Source organism: Meles meles, chromosome 7 (genome assembly GCF_922984935.1).
Source record: "Meles meles chromosome 7, mMelMel3.1 paternal haplotype, whole genome shotgun sequence".
NCBI classification, from domain to species: Eukaryota; Metazoa; Chordata; class Mammalia; order Carnivora; family Mustelidae; genus Meles; species Meles meles.
Window position 1 is genome coordinate 95,748,316 of NC_060072.1, and position 16,490 is coordinate 95,764,805.

The following is a 16,490-nucleotide window of genomic DNA, read 5'->3' on the forward strand; positions in this document are numbered from 1 at the left end:
CTAGTTTATACCAGTCTCTTTCCTTCTCTGTCTCTGTCTCTCTCCAGCTAAGTCTCTCCTCTGTCTTCTCCCGTCTGACTCTCTCTCTTATCCCCCCTTTGTCTCTCTCTCTCTCTCTCCCCTCTTCCTCCTGCTTTACCTATCTCTGTGTCTCATCTGTCTCTTGCCCCTTTATCTCTCTGTCTCTCCTTGGGCTCTCTGACTCTTACTTTCTCTCTCTATCTCTCCTTTCCTCTCCCTCACCCCAGTATCTCTCTCTTCATCTCTCTCTGGGCCCTCTCTCCCTCTCTCTCTCTCTCTCTTTTCCTCGGCTCTCTCCGGCTCCCTCTCTCGCCTCGGATGACAGCGCTGCCTCTTTTGTTGGCTCCGCAGCCAATCGCTGCCGCTGACGACACGGGGGCCGGGGCTATAAAGGGCCTGGCCCGGGCTCGGGCCCCCCCAGCCGCCCGCCCCGGCCGCCCGCCAGCCCCGCCCGCGCGCCCGCCGCCCCCGGCCCCCCCGGCCCCCCCTCGGCCGGGCAGCCCCCAATCCCGCGCCGCCCGTACCCCCTCCTCCTCCCTCCCTTCTCCCTCCGCCCCCTCCCTGCGGGACTCCGGCGTCCCCGCCCCCCAGTCCTCCCTCCCCTCCCCTCCAGCATGGTGCTCACGGCCCCGCTGCTGCTGGGCTTCCTGCTCCTCGCCCTGGAGCTGCGGCCCCGGGGGGAGGCGGCCGAGGGCCCCGCGGCGGCGGCGGCGGCGGCGGCGGCGGCGGCGGCGGCGGCGGCGGCGGCGGCGGCGGCGGCGGGGGCCGGGGGGGAGCGCTCGAGCCGGCCGGCCCCGTCCGTGGCGCCCGAGCCCGACGGCTGCCCCGTATGCGTGTGGCGGCAGCACAGCCGCGAGCTGCGCCTGGAGAGCATCAAGTCGCAGATCCTGAGCAAACTGCGGCTCAAGGAGGCGCCCAACATCAGCCGCGAGGTGGTGAAGCAGCTGCTGCCCAAGGCGCCGCCGCTGCAGCAGATCCTGGACCTACACGACTTCCAGGGAGACGCGCTGCAGCCCGAAGACTTCCTGGAGGAGGACGAGTACCATGCCACCACCGAGACTGTCATTAGCATGGCCCAGGAGAGTAAGTGGGCGGCGGGGCGCGAGCAGTGGGGTGCTGGCTCTGGGAAAGTGAGCGCCTCCCGCTCCGAAGCGGGGCGCTCCTGGCCGCTCCGGCCCAGAAGCTTTTTCTGCGAAAACTTGACGGATTGGGGAGCGGGGGCTGCTCCATAGAAGTTTTTCGAGCTTGGAGATGGGCCGCGGAGTTGTGTGCACACTCCGTTCCCCGAGGTGGGAGGGCAAACAGAGAGAGGGTTGCGAGATACCGCGTCCCACCCGGGTGTTCATAAAAGACCCGTGTTGCCGGGAGTCTGGGGAAGCTAGAGCCCAATCGCAGCGGAGTGGAAGGGGCAGCAACTCAGTCCTGAAGGGCCATGGAGGAGAGGCTGGAGCACAGAATCGGGATGCTTCGGGACCGCCACAGGCGGGTTGCAGAGCTGTCTGCTCCCAGTGCCCTTGGCATCAACTCTCCGCCCCTTCCACCTCTGGCTCCGCAACGCGCCCACCGGGCTGCAGAGAACTGAGTGCTCTTCTCGCTCTAGCAGGAACGAGGTCCCTCCCAGAGCCCAGTGTCTCTCCTAGCAGCCCAGCTGGCACCCATTTCACCAGAGCCCTTCTGACACCCGGTCTCCCAGGGCTGGGAAAACTGTACTTTCTTGGTACTGACCGGGCTCAGAGAACTCAACGCCACTGCACTGGGGCTGAGGGCACCCATTTGGCTACTCTAAGCTTATCATTCCTTTCCCTATTCACCCGACCCTACTCAAAACTGGACTTGAGGAGAGAGGGGAAGACCTAGGGAGAAAAAGAAATAGATAAGGAGGGAGGGGGAACCCAGGCATTCAAGCTCCTGGCCAAACGGAAGATGAACATGTTAATAGACTTGAGCTGCTTTGAAATTTTATGGCCTGGAAAATCCAGGCCAACACCCCCCCACCCCACCCCCAGCTCTCCCTAGGGTCAGATGACTCCCTTTTCCCCTCCCCCACTGAGGTCCCTTCACCCCTTCCCTGCTCCAGCTCCAGGGAATCAGGCCCTCTCTTATTCCCTAGTGGTTTGGCAAAGTCGCTCCCCCACTCCATAGTTCAGTTTTATGGCTCTGAACAGAAGAGGGGGGGGGCTGGTTTATTGGCACATGGGTCATAAAAAGCTGGGGGCTGAGGTGGACTCCTAGTGGCCCACTCCCATGGGAGAGGCACAGGAACCCAGGTGTGCATCTGTGAAGCTGAGTGCCTCATACTGCCACCAGTTTCTCTACAGACCCTAACTCCACAATACTTGGCTAGGCTGATAAAGAAAAAGAAAACCCCAAGGACTAGAAAACTTGCTGAGGGTGGTGGTGATCGTGAAAGCCTGGGATCTGTCTAGGTTCCTCAGTCTCCCTTGTGTTCTTAAGGTTTCTGCTTTATAGAAGCTAGGGTCAGTCTAAGATTGACTGAGTGCAGGGGTGGGGGTGGGGATTCTATGAAACAGTTGTGGAGGAATTCTGAAGAAGAGTATGCTGGAAGAAGATGAAGGGTACAGAGGAAAAACACACTCTGGTCTGTGTAGTTTGGTGTGTATGTGGAGTTTCAGAATGGGTGATGGACTTACGGACTTCCCCTTGTCTCTTTCTATCCTTAGCATCCCTTAACCAAGTGGCTTGAGCACAGAGCTAGCCCTTAGAATGGGGATGCAGGGAGTGAGCACACTCTGCGTGCATGGATTGGACATTGCAAGTTAGGTTGGGGGGGCACCAGGAAGGACACCGGTAGGTGGGGTTCTACCCCAACTTCCGCCCTCATTCTACTTCAGGACTTGGATAACTAGGGAACTGGGTCTCCAGTCAGGTATTGTACGTCCCCTTTAAGAGCCAAGCTGAGCTCTTTTGAGAGGGAGGGGGAGCGGAGGGGAAGGGAGGGAGAGAGGGGAAAAGGAAAAAGAGACTTTTATAGTCTAATCCCCAGGGACCCGCTTTAATAAGAGACTTGTGCTCTGCTAATCGGGGGAGGTGTTTGTCAGCAGAGATGGCCTCCGCTCCCCTCCCCCTTCCTCCCCTCCCCCAGCACTCAGCCCTGGACCCCAGCCCCCACCTCTCCTAGGCTGCAGTGCCTGCCCTAGTTCCCTCCACCCTCTCAGGCTCTCCCACCCCAGCCTTCATCCTGGGAACCCAGCCCCCTTGCCCTTCTGGGAGCCAAGCCCAGCCCCTCAGTTTCTCTCTCCTTTCCTACACCAAGAGGCCCCTGCCCTCTCAGCCCAACCTCCTTGCCCCTAGGCCTTCCAGCCTGGGTAAGGAGAGTATGTAGGGGGTGGAGGGGGGCGCCATAGAGGAGGAGGTGGTGAGCTGGGAGGGGGTTGGGCTTTTGCTGAAAATAGTGCAATGACCTCTCTCCAGACCAGCACCGCCTACTAAACCTGACCTGCTGCCTGCCACCAACCCGATCAATCCAACACAGATGTGGCTCCTTCCCCTCCCCTTGGGAGCTGGGCCTATATGTGTGTGTTGGGGACTCTCTCAAGCTTCTTGTTTCCCTCTGTGGCACTACCTGCTTCTTCTTTGTTCCTCTCTCTGTATCTTTCTATCCTTTCTCTTAACCCCACAAGGCTTAGCTACCTTCCTCCTTTCACTTTTTATCCCTGGTCTACTCCTTCACATTGCCCCTTCTCTACCAATATTCAACTCCCAAGCTTATTTCTTTCGCCCCACCATGACCTTCCTCTTCCTCTCTCCCTTCCTTCTCTCTTCCAGTTCTCTTGACTATCTCTTCCAACCTGCCTTCATCACTAACAGTCTCTTCTCTATTCTTACCTCTCTCACCACCTCCAGTCTCTCTCCTGTCTCTTCCCCTTTCCCTTTCATTCTCCATCCATCTTGGCCTCTTGTAGTACCAACTGTCCGCACATCCCCTGGGAGAGAAGTGCATGCTGAGTCCCTGGGGTAGGAGTGGGGGACTCTGAAGAAACCAAAGACTTAGAGGGATGGGGCCCTAGTGCCCAATCCCCTAGGTTAGCTTAGGTAGGGGAATATGCTTAGAGCTTACAAACTAACAATAATCCAGCATTTATTGAGAAGCTACTACTATTTTCATTACTTAATGCTCAGCACTCCTATAAACAAGAATTATCATCTGCATCACCAAGACTGTTGGGTAGGAAAGGTCAGATACATGTTAATTAGGAGTCGAGCAGTGACTGAACCCACTTTTTAGTCTAAGAACAGTATTTAGATGCCAGGAAGAACTTTTAGGCATTTGCCTATATATTTTAAGATTTGGAGGTAAGGGAGTTCATTCAGCATTTACTAAACACTGCTTGGTAATATGGGAGGCACTAAAGCTATAATAGTGAGCAAAACAGACAGAGTATTGACAAGTGTCCACCCTCGTGGAGATTAGTAGCTAATAACGAAGACAGGTGGGAAAATAAGACAATTTATTAGAAATTAGGCACAATAGCCCCATCTCACCAGCAGTTTCCCTGCCTCAGCTACTCTCCTAATTCTCCTAATCTCTGAATCTCTACTCCCTGAATCCTCTCTCATTGTGCCAGCATTGCAGCTCCAGCAGGTGGATAACTGGGAGGACTACCAGTGCCCTGGAACCTCAGATAAGAACCAAGGGAAAGGAAGCTACCAGAGGAAATGTGTGTCTCATTCCTGAATATATGAAGATCATTGAGCACTTGCCTCCTCATCTCACTTGGAGGATGCTCCTTCTCCTGGGGTGGGGGAGTGCTGATGGGAGACAACAGATGCTAAGTCCTCCATGATTACACAGCACTCAAGACCTGGAGTGATACATAAGGGCTGGACTTCCTGATCATACTTATATAGCTCTGGAAGCTCATTCCTGACTCTTGTTCTCTCAGTCTATTTAGAGTGAGAATGGATATTCCTGTCCAGTGGAAACATGATTTAGGGCATTTCCAACTGACTTAAGAGATTAGAAAGGGAAACCCAGAGCACCTGAAATGGAAATAGTGGCAGATGCTGAGAATCAGCCTTTTGACCCAAGAAGGGTCAATTTCTGGTCTAGAACAAGATATAATGTAACAAAACGTAAAGTTGGGATGTTAAACCTTTGTAAAGACTTACTGGCACTAGACTGAGAAACCAAAGGAAGCTCAGGGGAGAAAAGAAGACATTGCAGTTAATCTGATGTGTTGAATATTATTTCTGAAGCTTTGGGCAATAGGTATAAACAACATGGAGGTAGTTTTTCCCTTCCTTAAAAACTGAGGCAGTAACGGTGATGAGGAGGAGGAAACAGCTGAGGAAACTCATTCTCAGGATTAAAGGGACTGGGGAGTCAGATATACAAGAGTCAGCGCTTGAGTTGATCCATTCTTCTGAGTGTATTGTTTCTGGCAGGAATGGTTTAAGAAGCCTAGATCTGGATTCTGGCTTACCTCATGAAATACATTTAGCCCCTGCTCCCTATCTGGACCCTGGTTACCCACTCTTGAGACATCTGGTTGGGGGTGGGGGTTGTACCAAGGCATCACCTGGCCACCACACAAAACAGGGCAGAAATGGGGCAATGCAACCTGAGAAGAGCAGGTGTGATGAGGTTTGGCTTCTATGAAGAGCATCAGAGTTCTGAAAAATTTGGAGCCCTACATGCTGGGGGAATGCTAAGCTGCAGGTGGGAAGGGATATCCCTAATAACTGTCTGTGCAGGTTATCTATAGACCGGGGCCTATGTGTTAGGACAAATGGACTAAGGAGTGGATGCAGATCAGAAAGCCCTGATAGAAACATCATCCTGTAGGGAAAGAGAGGAGGCGCTGTTCTGAGTACCAGTGACACAGTAGTCATAGTCAACAAGACAACACGAGAGAAGGGTAAATAACTGGAAAACTCAGGCTGAGTCGTTCAAGTTGCCAGTGCCACCCAGGGCTGCTGACGCCCTTCACAAACACCCTTTGCTGATGCTGTGCCCCCTTCTTTCTTATCAGCGGACCCTGCGGTGCAGACAGATGGCAGCCCCCTCTGCTGCCATTTCCACTTCAGCCCCAAGGTGATGTTCACAAAGGTACTGAAGGCCCAGCTGTGGGTGTATCTACGGCCGGTGCCCCGCCCAGCCACAGTCTACCTGCAGATCTTGCGACTGAAACCCCTAACTGGGGAAGGGACTGCAGGGGGAGGGGGCGGAGGACGGCGTCATATCCGAATCCGCTCACTCAAGATTGAGCTGCACTCACGCTCAGGCCACTGGCAGAGCATCGACTTCAAGCAAGTGCTACACAGCTGGTTCCGACAGCCACAGAGCAACTGGGGCATCGAGATCAACGCCTTTGATCCCAGTGGCACAGACCTGGCTGTTACCTCCCTGGGGCCGGGAGCTGAGGGGCTGGTGAGCAGGGAGCCTGAGATGGTGCCAGATATGTATAACCTGGCCCTGAGGAGGTGGGATGTTGGAAAAGGTAGACCAGGAATGAGAAGGGGCTGGGCACCAGTGTTATTTCTCAGGGGCCAGGAGCTGTTTCTAGAGGAGCGGTTTTGGGGGTGCGGATAGGGTGGGGAGTGGCAGCTATCACTTTTCAGATACAAGCCAGGCAACAGGTGGAAATTGGATTTGGGGTATTAATTGGGAGATCCAAGAAAACACAAAAATGGTCTGTTGATGAAGCCTGGGGCCAAGGGGGTGATCAGGGTGAGGTTGCCAGTAGAAAATTAGGGGTGAGTTGAAGGAGACATAGCTAGCTTGTGAGAAAAGTGAATAGAAGATAGGGCTGGAAATAGGAGCAGGGGAAAAGCTGAGAGGGCGACTGTCTCTGTTCTGATGCCCCTGTTCAGGGGCAGATGAGAAAGGAAAGGGAGTAGGTGCTCTTCAAGTCTCTTATCACATCTCTTTCTCCTCTCCCCCACCCCCAGCATCCTTTCATGGAGCTTCGGGTCCTAGAGAACACAAAACGGTCCCGGCGGAACCTGGGCCTGGACTGCGATGAGCACTCGAGTGAGTCCCGCTGCTGCCGATATCCCCTCACAGTGGACTTTGAGGCTTTTGGCTGGGACTGGATCATCGCGCCTAAACGATACAAGGCCAACTACTGCTCCGGCCAGTGCGAGTACATGTTCATGCAAAAGTATCCGCACACCCACTTGGTGCAACAGGCTAATCCAAGAGGCTCTGCTGGGCCCTGCTGTACTCCCACCAAGATGTCCCCAATCAACATGCTCTACTTCAATGACAAGCAGCAGATTATCTACGGCAAGATCCCTGGCATGGTGGTGGATCGCTGTGGCTGCTCCTAAGGTGGGGGACAGAGGATGCCTCCCCCATAGACCCTACCCCTAGACCCCCAGCCCTGACCCCCCAACCCCCAGACCCTAGAGCTCCCTCCACCTCTTGCCATGAACATCACACCTTGTTCCCTGCCCAAGCAGTGTGCAATACAACAGAGGAAGGTAGGTGGGGACTGATGGGTGAGGGGTTTGGGGAACAGGGGGAAGAGGGAGCATGGTCAGGTGGGGAGTGTTTGAGGTTTGCAGGTGAGAAGGTTTGGCAAGAAGACAGAGAGACGTAGAGACAGAGGTAGAGCAGAGGGATAGAGACAGAGGAACAAAAAGAGCAGTAATGAGAAGGCAAAGGGAGAGAGAGGCAGAAGAGACAGAGATCAGGCAGAGGTAAACGATGAGAAAGAGGCTGAAATGGAGTAATAAGAGAAAGCCCCACACCCAGCCTCCTTTCTTCCACTGGCAAAGTGAGGGGCTTGGTATGGTTTGGGGAGATCCCCTGACTACCATTCTCATTAGGAGGAAATCAAAAATCCATTCTTAGCTTCTTCCCTTTCTCCCTCCAAGGGGAAGGGAAGTGAGAGGGCAGGGGCAAAAGCAAGGATTTGGGAATTTTATTTATTTATTTATTGTGACTTTTCATTTTTTGGTATTTGGCTTTACTGAAATAGAAGGGCCCCTGCCCACTGTGCCCCATTTCTCCCTTATTCCCCAAAGCCCTGTTCTCCCTCAATACCCACCTACTTAAGCACTTGTATAAAGCCTCCAGGGTTGGGAATGGGAGCAGAGGGCAAGAGGGCTAACACATGAAATTTTCCAACCCATAATTACCCAACTTGACCTTCCTGAGCCAAATGGGTTGAACTGAATTCCAGCAGTCACAGAAACAGTATGAGGTTAGGGTTTAGGAGCTGGGGGTGGGGGAGGGGAGAGCCCTCAACATTCAGGATCTATGAGAGCCACTAAACTTACCCTCAGATCCACCCTCATAGTCCTGAGTTATTTAGCCAGAGGATGTGGCCCACATATGCCCAAATACCCCCAGCCAAGAGAGACCAAAGAGCCTGTGGAATACCCCTACTCCCAGCCTCTATCTTCAGGTCAATAAAGAATATAGAGATCCCAGAGTCCCAGGTCTGGGAAGGGTTAGGAGGGGTCAAGAAAGGAGTAGTAAGGAGATTAAAGGTTACAGGGCATTTGAATCCAAATCACTGCTCTGGGCTAGGGAATAGAGCCAGCAGATCAAGATGGAAGGGATTCCAGAGGGGGGACATTTTAGTTCCCCCAACCCCAAAGCTCAGGGTGGAAGGGGGGAGAACAAGGGAGCAGAGTGTTTATAATTATTTTTATCTTTTATTTTTGGAATCTAGCAGTACCTGGCAGCAGGGAGGGAGCAATACAGTGGGGAAGGGAAAAGCATCTGACAAGGCCAGTTAGAGCAGAGGACTGGAAGGATGGAGACTCCCTGGTTTGGAAGGCTAGGAAGCAGGCAGGGACCCGTCGCCACTCCCAGTCACTAGCTGGGCCTATTCATCCCTCCCACAATCCTGACCCACCATCTTCTGGACTCACTGTGCCTCAGTTTCTTCCCCTCGATGGAATGAGAAATAGCAGCACCCGCCACAGCCAAGAGATGAATTCTGAGCACTTACCACGGGCACTTTATGGACATAAAATACCTCTCGCTGTGGGACAGATAACCAGGGCACCAGAGCAGTGGTGAAGAGATGTGAGGCTTAGAAGAGTCACAGGCTTCAGAGTACAAGTTCCCCTCTGCCTCCCAGATGGACAGTGCCTGAAGCCAAGGAGTTGAGATATCTCCTGATCCACACCCTACCCATACCTCACCACCAGACCTCTTGGTTCTGGGCAAGAGCCTAGAGGATGTCAAGAGAGGAGGTCCAGAACCTTCAGCAAAACTGCCACTCTTAAGTAGAGCCAGCAGTTATGGGTCTGATGCAAACAGTACTAAAGCCTGACCTGGAGAGCTGACCTGGAAGGCTTGTTCTTCCCAAGAGTATGACTCTCCTGTCTGGCCCAGATGGTGGAAGGGGCAAAGGTACGTGACCACCCTTGGGAAAGTGATGTTGGTGAGCTTTAGTATCTTATTCCCATTCCCATTGTGAAAAACTAAGATGAGGTATTTGGTACAGGAATGGGCAGGGGCTGTTAAGCATTTCAACTTGCCTCCCATGTAACAGCTAGTGCTAGCCCCCAGCCTCTCTGGCCCTGTTCTTCCATCCCTCCTTCTACCCCAACCTTGGAGAACAAGATATACATGACCATCAACACCACTCACATTCCCTTGGTTGAAGGAGAGGAACAGAGAAGAACAGAAGATGCCTCCTCCAAGATCAAATGCTCATGTCTCTTGATCTTGGCACAGGGTGGGGGTTGGACAATAGACATCAGGTGACTTCTCTCTACAAATTCTAGAGAGCTGGAGCATTAGACTTGGGGGACACCTACAATATCCTCCTTTAACACCACCAAATAAAGACCTTTGTTGGGGTGGGGAGGGTCTTTTTCTTCTGAACATATATTATGAGTCAAAGTCTCATTCCATTGTCCTCCTCACCCCTAAAGAGGCACGGGGTAAAGAGGCTTGGTTGCACAGTCCAGCAACCTAGTGGGAACTAGCAACCCCTCTCCCACTTTATGATGTGTGTGGACCTGGCCAGTGCCCCTCTGATCATTAGTAGTGTAATTATTATTTACTTTGTGTATTTGTTACACCATGTGTGTGATTGATTGCCTTTGTTTGTTAAGGGTGACTGAGGAGTATGGGGGTGACAGGGGCATTGGAATGCCGGGAAAGGACTTCTTCACTGAGATCAAGGCTTCCTGGAGGGAACCATTGCAAAAAGGCCATCAGGCAGTTTTCAAGTTATGTGACAGAGGGCAAAGATGGCCATAGGGTGCTCTGAGTTTTGGGATGGTCACATGACACAATCCAGCACTTGAACCTGAAAAAAATAAATAAATAAAAGCAGTCAAAGAGTTTAGAATTCAGTGATGAACTCTTCTCCCTAACCAAGCACCACATTTACACCTTGGAGACCAGGAACAAATGAGGATCCGAGAGGGGATGAAACCCTTTTGCTCAAAGAATAAGAACATGGGGGTCTGGAGCAAGGAAAAAACACTAAGTGCATTTGGGATGAGGGTGGGGACATACAGTCCAAGGGAAGGACAGACAGTGGGAAAGGGAGGGGACCTAGAACAACTCTTCTCAGGAAAATTTGATCCAAAACAGTCTCAAAGATTACCAAAACCCTCTCCCAGCCTCCACGTAACAGAATCTAAAAGTTCTCTTAAGATGATCCAGCTAATGTCAGTCCCATTCTCCCAGAGTTCCCTTAACTAAGTTTCACCAAAATCCACAAACCAAACCAACATAGCCATTCAAATTGTAAATGTACCAACATGGTTAAGCATCTCAAATGGTCTTTGATTTCTCCATAAAAATGTCTCCTGTGTAAAACAAAAGAATCTTGCCTAACTCACATTTGGGGGAAAAAAAGGAAAGCTTCTGTCACGTTGACCTGATCCACAATGGAGGCCAGGGCCACTGTGGGATCAGTGTGCCACCATATTTCCCCTGCCCTGTCAGTTCTGTCAGTAGACTGACCCCACCTCAGGCCAACTACAAGAGTGAGGTTGAGAGATAAAGTGCTACATATGGTATCTTCCTAAGGAATTGTTTTATCCACACCTACTCCTAGCTTTTGGCTTGAGCTAAAAATAGGTTTTCTCCCTCACTGCTCATTGTTTCCTATGTTGAAAGGACACCCAGAAGAGATTGCCAGATGACTTTTATCCCGGAACAACCACCAACTCAATGCACGAGTAGCTAGCAATCCTATACTGTTACTTGGCCTGTTTTCTGGGTACCAGAGTCCCAAGCTAAGAACCAGCAGGCAGAGTAGCATTTACAACTTCTCATCTGTAGTGAGGCAGAAGTCGAGAAGTGGAAGCCCCAGGCCACAAGGTCAGCTTTCCTGCCTGTGAGGTGAGGGTAAAGGAGCAACTGGGACTCTCACCTCTTCCCACTCTCAGAAGCCTTAAATTCACCTAAACATGCAGCCTCCCCTCCCCCATGTTCAGATGAGTAGCTCCCTCTCTACCCTCTAGCTGGAACCTACTCAGGGAAAAGAAATATTTCCCCTGTAAACCACCTAGTAAAATTAAGAGCTTACTGAATGGTTACTATGAAAACTATAGTAAGCAAATTGTGCTGAGTATATAATCTATTATCAGTCCTCATAGCAGCCTTCACAATAGGGTCGCTTGCTATTGGTACAGTATGGAGAGAGTCATGGAATGAGGTGCCCAGTCTCAGAGCCAGCAGAGCTAGTACTGGAGAACAAATTACACCTAAATACTATATAATATTCCACTCTAATCTATTAATAGTAATCTGAGAAGTCAAAAAACTAAAGGCAGGGAGAGCAAGGGACAAGAAAAATAAAGGGAAAGCTGGGATCTAGCTTGGGCACAAAAGGTCTGCAAAGGTATGAAACCTGCCATTATTTTTCAATTCCTTTGAAACGAAAAAGAATGTGGACACGGAACACGAAGGAGAGATTAGAGTTTGTGGATTTCAATAATCAGAGGGAAGAACATTATCTGTCAGAGGCTCACATGGAAGAAAATAGAGGAAAAGCTATTCTCCCTTATTTACAGAAGTTCCTTCCTTCCCCCTCATCTGTTTCTCATGTCAGACATGGCAATGGAACTCAACACCAAGAAGTCCTGCTCTTATTCACATCTTCCTTCCTATAGCTCTCACCCCTGTAGAAGGTTCTAGTGTTGTAATTCAGAAGTTCCCAGGAGTTGGGGTGGGGGGAAGGGGCAGTTTAGAGTGATGGTGGAGAAGATCCCATGTTTTTTTTTTTTCTTTTTTTTTTTTGATCCCATGGTTCTTAAGAGAACCATAAAAAAGGTGCAGATTTACCGCTGAGGAAGCTAGTTCCCTCCACATCTTTTATAGACTCCCTCATTAAGAGCTCCCAGGTATGCAGAGAATGTCACAGCTTCAGGATAAGGAAAAGACTCGAGTCAGCTAACTGCATATGAATCCTCAATCAGCCATATCAGGGCTACTGGGGGATAGGAAGGAAGGGTACTTTGATCCCAGATAAAGAACTGCAAGCCTGGACTTCCTATTTTAAGACTGAATTAGTAAAAAGACATAGGCATCCTGAACTTTCATGCTCAGAAAGTATGCATGGAATGACTACCATGAGACAGGAAGAGGAGGATATGGTGATCAGGCTTGGAGGGGAGAGACTTCTGACAGAAAAACAGCTGCTGGAATGGGATGAAAAAAGTTATTTAAAAATCCACAGAAACTAAGAAAAAACACAGTATCAAAGATCTGGGGAAGTGAGCTGAGTGGGGAAAAGAATGATTAAGCTTCAAAGAGAGAATCCTGGGGGAAGGCTGAATACCTTTCTGGAAGGTTTCAGAAGATAGAGACAAAGTATAGAAAATTTCTGAAGAACCAATGCTCTATTCCTTTACCTATTTCTTATTTTCCCATTCTTGGGTAGAAAACCCTTACTGAATCTATAATCTCTTTCAAGCTATAAAACAACTAATTTTCTGTGGCTCTGTTTTCAGACAGAAACAGAGTAGAGAGAAAAGTCAGTCTCAAGATCAGGGCCTGGAGAAAAGAAAAGGCAGGCAAATAGAAGAGGCCAGAGGGAAGGGAGGGAAGGAAATGTTTAATAATCAGTGCTCCCTTTTGTTCACCTCTCCAAAGTCAAATTGGGGCAAAATTCACAATAAATGGGCAAACTTTACATTTGCTCTCCAAGGCAGTTTTCCTAAAGCATCTCAACTTGGGTTTCCTGCCCTACTCAGCAACCGAAGAGACTCTATTGAAAAGAGATTCTTGTTAGGAAGGGATCAAACCATTACTTTTCTATTAATCAAAAACCAGACAGGTTGTAGTAGAAATGGAAATAAGGAATTAAATCGCAACACAGGATCTGAGCCCTGTAAAGTTCTCAGGTAAGGTGCCAGGCTCTTAAGTTTTACTCTCAAAACAAACAGGAAAACAAACTTTATAGAGATGTCCAGAAACAAAGATTAGGAGGAGAAACGTACACCAACATACGCAAAAAGAAAAGTAGCACGTCTCAGATCTTGGTGAAACATCAAATGCAAACGAGCAGCCTGACTGGAGAAAATCAAACCTTTCTAAGTAGAAGGCTCAGCAAGGAAAATGGAATTTAGTAATATTTAAGAAACGCTGCCACCACAACAGTATACTTCTGTAATGTGGGAAGACAAACTAGCACAGGACTTGATTAGAAAGTGGAAACCTCCAGGGGCACCTGGTTGGTTCAGTCGGAAAAGCACGCAGCTTTTAATCTCTTGATCTTGGGGTCATGAGTTTGAGCCCCACACTGAGTGTAGATTATAAACATACACACACACACACACACACTTGAAAAAACAGAGGCCTCCAGTCCACTGCTCATGTTCCCAATGGGATCTAGACAACAATGCTTAATACCTCTAACATCCTGTCATGCTCTAAATCCTTCCACTTTCTTCTAGCTCTGAGGAGTACCCATCCCATTTCCTTTCCTGAACTGCATAACCAACAGGGTCCTACATATTGGCCTTGGCTGAAACTAGACAGTATCTCATTAGATCACTCTTTTTTTTTTTTTTTTTAATATTTTATTTATTTGACAGACAGAGATCACAAGTAGGCAGAGAGGCAGGCAGAGAGAGAGAGAGAGAGAGAGAGGATGAAGCAGGCTCCCCGTGGAGCAGAGAGCCTGATGCGGGACTCAATCCCAGGACCCCGAGATCATGACCCGAGCCGAAGGCAGAGGCTTAACCCACTGAGCCACCCAGGTGCCCTCATTAGATCACTCTTGAAAACTGAGTCCTTCTAGACTCCAGTCCGTAAGAGACTACCAATCACCAGTCCTTATATTTATATTCTCTATACCTAAAACTCAGTGCACCCTATTGTACCCCAAATGGGTCATGCCAACCTGCTAAAGCAAAGGTTCAGGGTGAAACTTGGCCTCTTCATGAAGGATAAAGAGTAAAAGGATGCCTGTGAGTATGAGAGAAGGGAATAAATAGGCTTAAAGGAATAGACTCAAATCCTTTTCCTTCTTCTCTTTTCTAAAGGATAAAGGCATTATGGCTAATTCCCTGTAGTATTTGTCCCTGAAGCTCCCCTTATCTGGTCTAATCTGGGTCTAAAAACTCAAAGAAGCACCTAATAAAACACACTGTTTTCTTTTCTATTTGTTTTTTATTAACAAGCAAAATAATAATTAAAAAAAACAACACAAGAACAACAACCTTAAAGTTGGAATAGCAATGAGTCAAACTGCTGCTGAAGTTCCTGGATGTACCCAGGGTACATGCTATCTCATTGCAAGGCAGGACCTAGGCACATGACTGTGCATTTAGGTATATATAACCAAGAAAAGTCAGAGAGATGGAAACCACTGGAGAACAGAAAGCATTAAGAGCTTTTCATCAGGCAATCCCAAAGCGCTCTGCCCTTTTCCTCTTCTTTGCCTGTGAAAAAGAAGCAAGAAGAAAAAAATTAGATTGCAAGACAACAGTGGCATGGGTTCCTGGTGGCTTTAATCCAAACTCACATGAACTATCACAAGGCCCAAGAAGGAGGGAAGACCTAGGCTTAAGCTTGGCAGTCACAGATTTCATTCCTGAATCTCTCTAGTTATCCAGTTAGACTGGGGGAGGAAGGAGAGAAGACTGTAGGGAGGAGGGGTGGGGGAAGAGGAGGAAGAGAACAGTAGTAGATTCCTGAAGGAGAGAAGGCAACTTAGCCTTACAGCAAGTTAGTCTGGAAACAATGGACTCTTAACAGACTGGGGAATCTTCTAGTCAGGGGGGAGATGGGAGATCTCAGAGGACAAAGAGTTGGCCAATGCTATCTTTTCATAGAGGTGAAGGGGATGCCCTTCTAGGCAGTAAGGCCCAAGCAGGAGCTATTCCTTGGGCCTCCAAATCCACAGAGAGGTATATAAATCTTCAGTGCCAAAAGAATAAATGGGAAGGAGGGCAGTCCCCAACATGGATCTCTTTAAGGGAGTCAACACTGCAGAGAAGCACAAACTGAGAAGTGGGGAAGGAGAGAAAGAACTTTTTGTTCTGGGAGTGACTGAAAACAGCAGTCACTCCCTCATGCTGATTCAAACCACTGCCCCCAGCAAAGAGGGGACTTTTTTTCTCTAAGAGATGTAGGTGGGGGGAGGGGCAGAGAGAGAAAGAATCTGAAGCAGGTTCCACACACAGCACAAGAGCCTGAAGCAGGACTTGATCTCACAACCCTGAGATCATGACCTGAGCCAAAATCAAGAGTTGGATGCTTAGCTGATGAGCCACCCAGGTGCCCAGGGACTTCCCCCCCTCCATTCCATTCACACAGGTTTAATTCAGAGTGAAAAGAAAAGTGTGTATAAGCCCAGCTCACTCTACCTGGATTACTGACACAATTCTTTGGAATCAAATAAATTAGTCATCTGTTTCATGTAAACTCCATCAATTTCTAAAGTTACTACTCCCTTACATGCACTGACTCTCCCAACAAAAGCTACTATTCGTTGCCAACCAACAAAATCATCTGCATTATCCTGGAGAAGCCAAACATACTACCTTAGTAAATACGGCTGGTTCAACAGTTTCGTTGGCAAAGGGGGAGTAATTTTACTAGAATTGAAACAAGCCTTTAAGTTTACTTCAAGCTCATCCTGGCAAGTCAGTAAGTAAGCTAATACAACAGGTAATGCTTTATTCTGAATTAACAGCTCAAAGAATATGAAGTCTTTCAAGTTTCTTCCTAATGGAGATCTAAACTGATCAAGGTTTTATTTACAAGGGTTTATTTATAAGACTTACTCTGATTATCTATTCATAAAAATACTTTATAAGATTCTGAGTCTGTGAGGTAATATATTTTCAAAGTCCATCTCCAGGGCTGCCTGGCTGGCTCAGTTTGTACAGCATGCAACTCCTGAAATCAGGATCTTGAGTTCAAGCCCCATGCTGGGCATGGAGCCTACTTTAAAACAAAACAAACAAAAGCCACCTCCAGAGGTAGATTTAAAGAAAGAAAGAATACAGCAAATTCTTCACCACCCAAGAAACATTCAGAATTCTAAACATATTCACTATTTCAACTCTTC

At 49.0% G+C, this 16,490-nt stretch overlaps 2 protein-coding genes across 2 annotated transcripts in view; one reads left to right on the top strand and one right to left on the bottom strand.

Moving 5' to 3' along the window:
- The first annotated feature begins 635 nt into the window (after positions 1-635).
- GDF11 (growth differentiation factor 11) lies at positions 636-10,288 on the top strand. Its single transcript, XM_046014075.1, has 3 exons — positions 636-1,104; positions 6,015-6,412; positions 6,934-10,288. Exons 1-3 carry the CDS (start codon positions 636-638, stop codon positions 7,312-7,314), a joined length of 1,248 nt encoding a protein of 415 aa, XP_045870031.1. The 3' UTR covers positions 7,315-10,288.
- A 4,307-nt stretch (positions 10,289-14,595) lies between these two features.
- The window catches only part of LOC123946214 (SAP domain containing ribonucleoprotein), a 43,714-nt gene continuing 41,819 nt past the window's right edge, over positions 14,596-16,490 (bottom strand). Inside the window, exon 11 of the mRNA XM_046011530.1 lies at positions 14,596-14,856. Within this exon, the coding sequence (XP_045867486.1) occupies positions 14,815-14,856 (42 nt within the window). The 3' untranslated portion in view covers positions 14,596-14,814. The remainder of the gene's footprint in view (positions 14,857-16,490) is intronic.

Coding starts and splice junctions, on each gene's coding strand:
- GDF11 (XM_046014075.1), top strand. CDS start 636: ATGGTGCTCACGGCCCCGCTGCTGCTGGGCTTCCTGCTCCTCGCCCTG. Junction 1,105..6,014: donor CATTAGCATGGCCCAGGAGA/GTAAGTGGGCGG, acceptor CTTTCTTATCAG/CGGACCCTGCGGTGCAGACA. Junction 6,413..6,933: donor GGCCGGGAGCTGAGGGGCTG/GTGAGCAGGGAG, acceptor CCCCACCCCCAG/CATCCTTTCATGGAGCTTCG.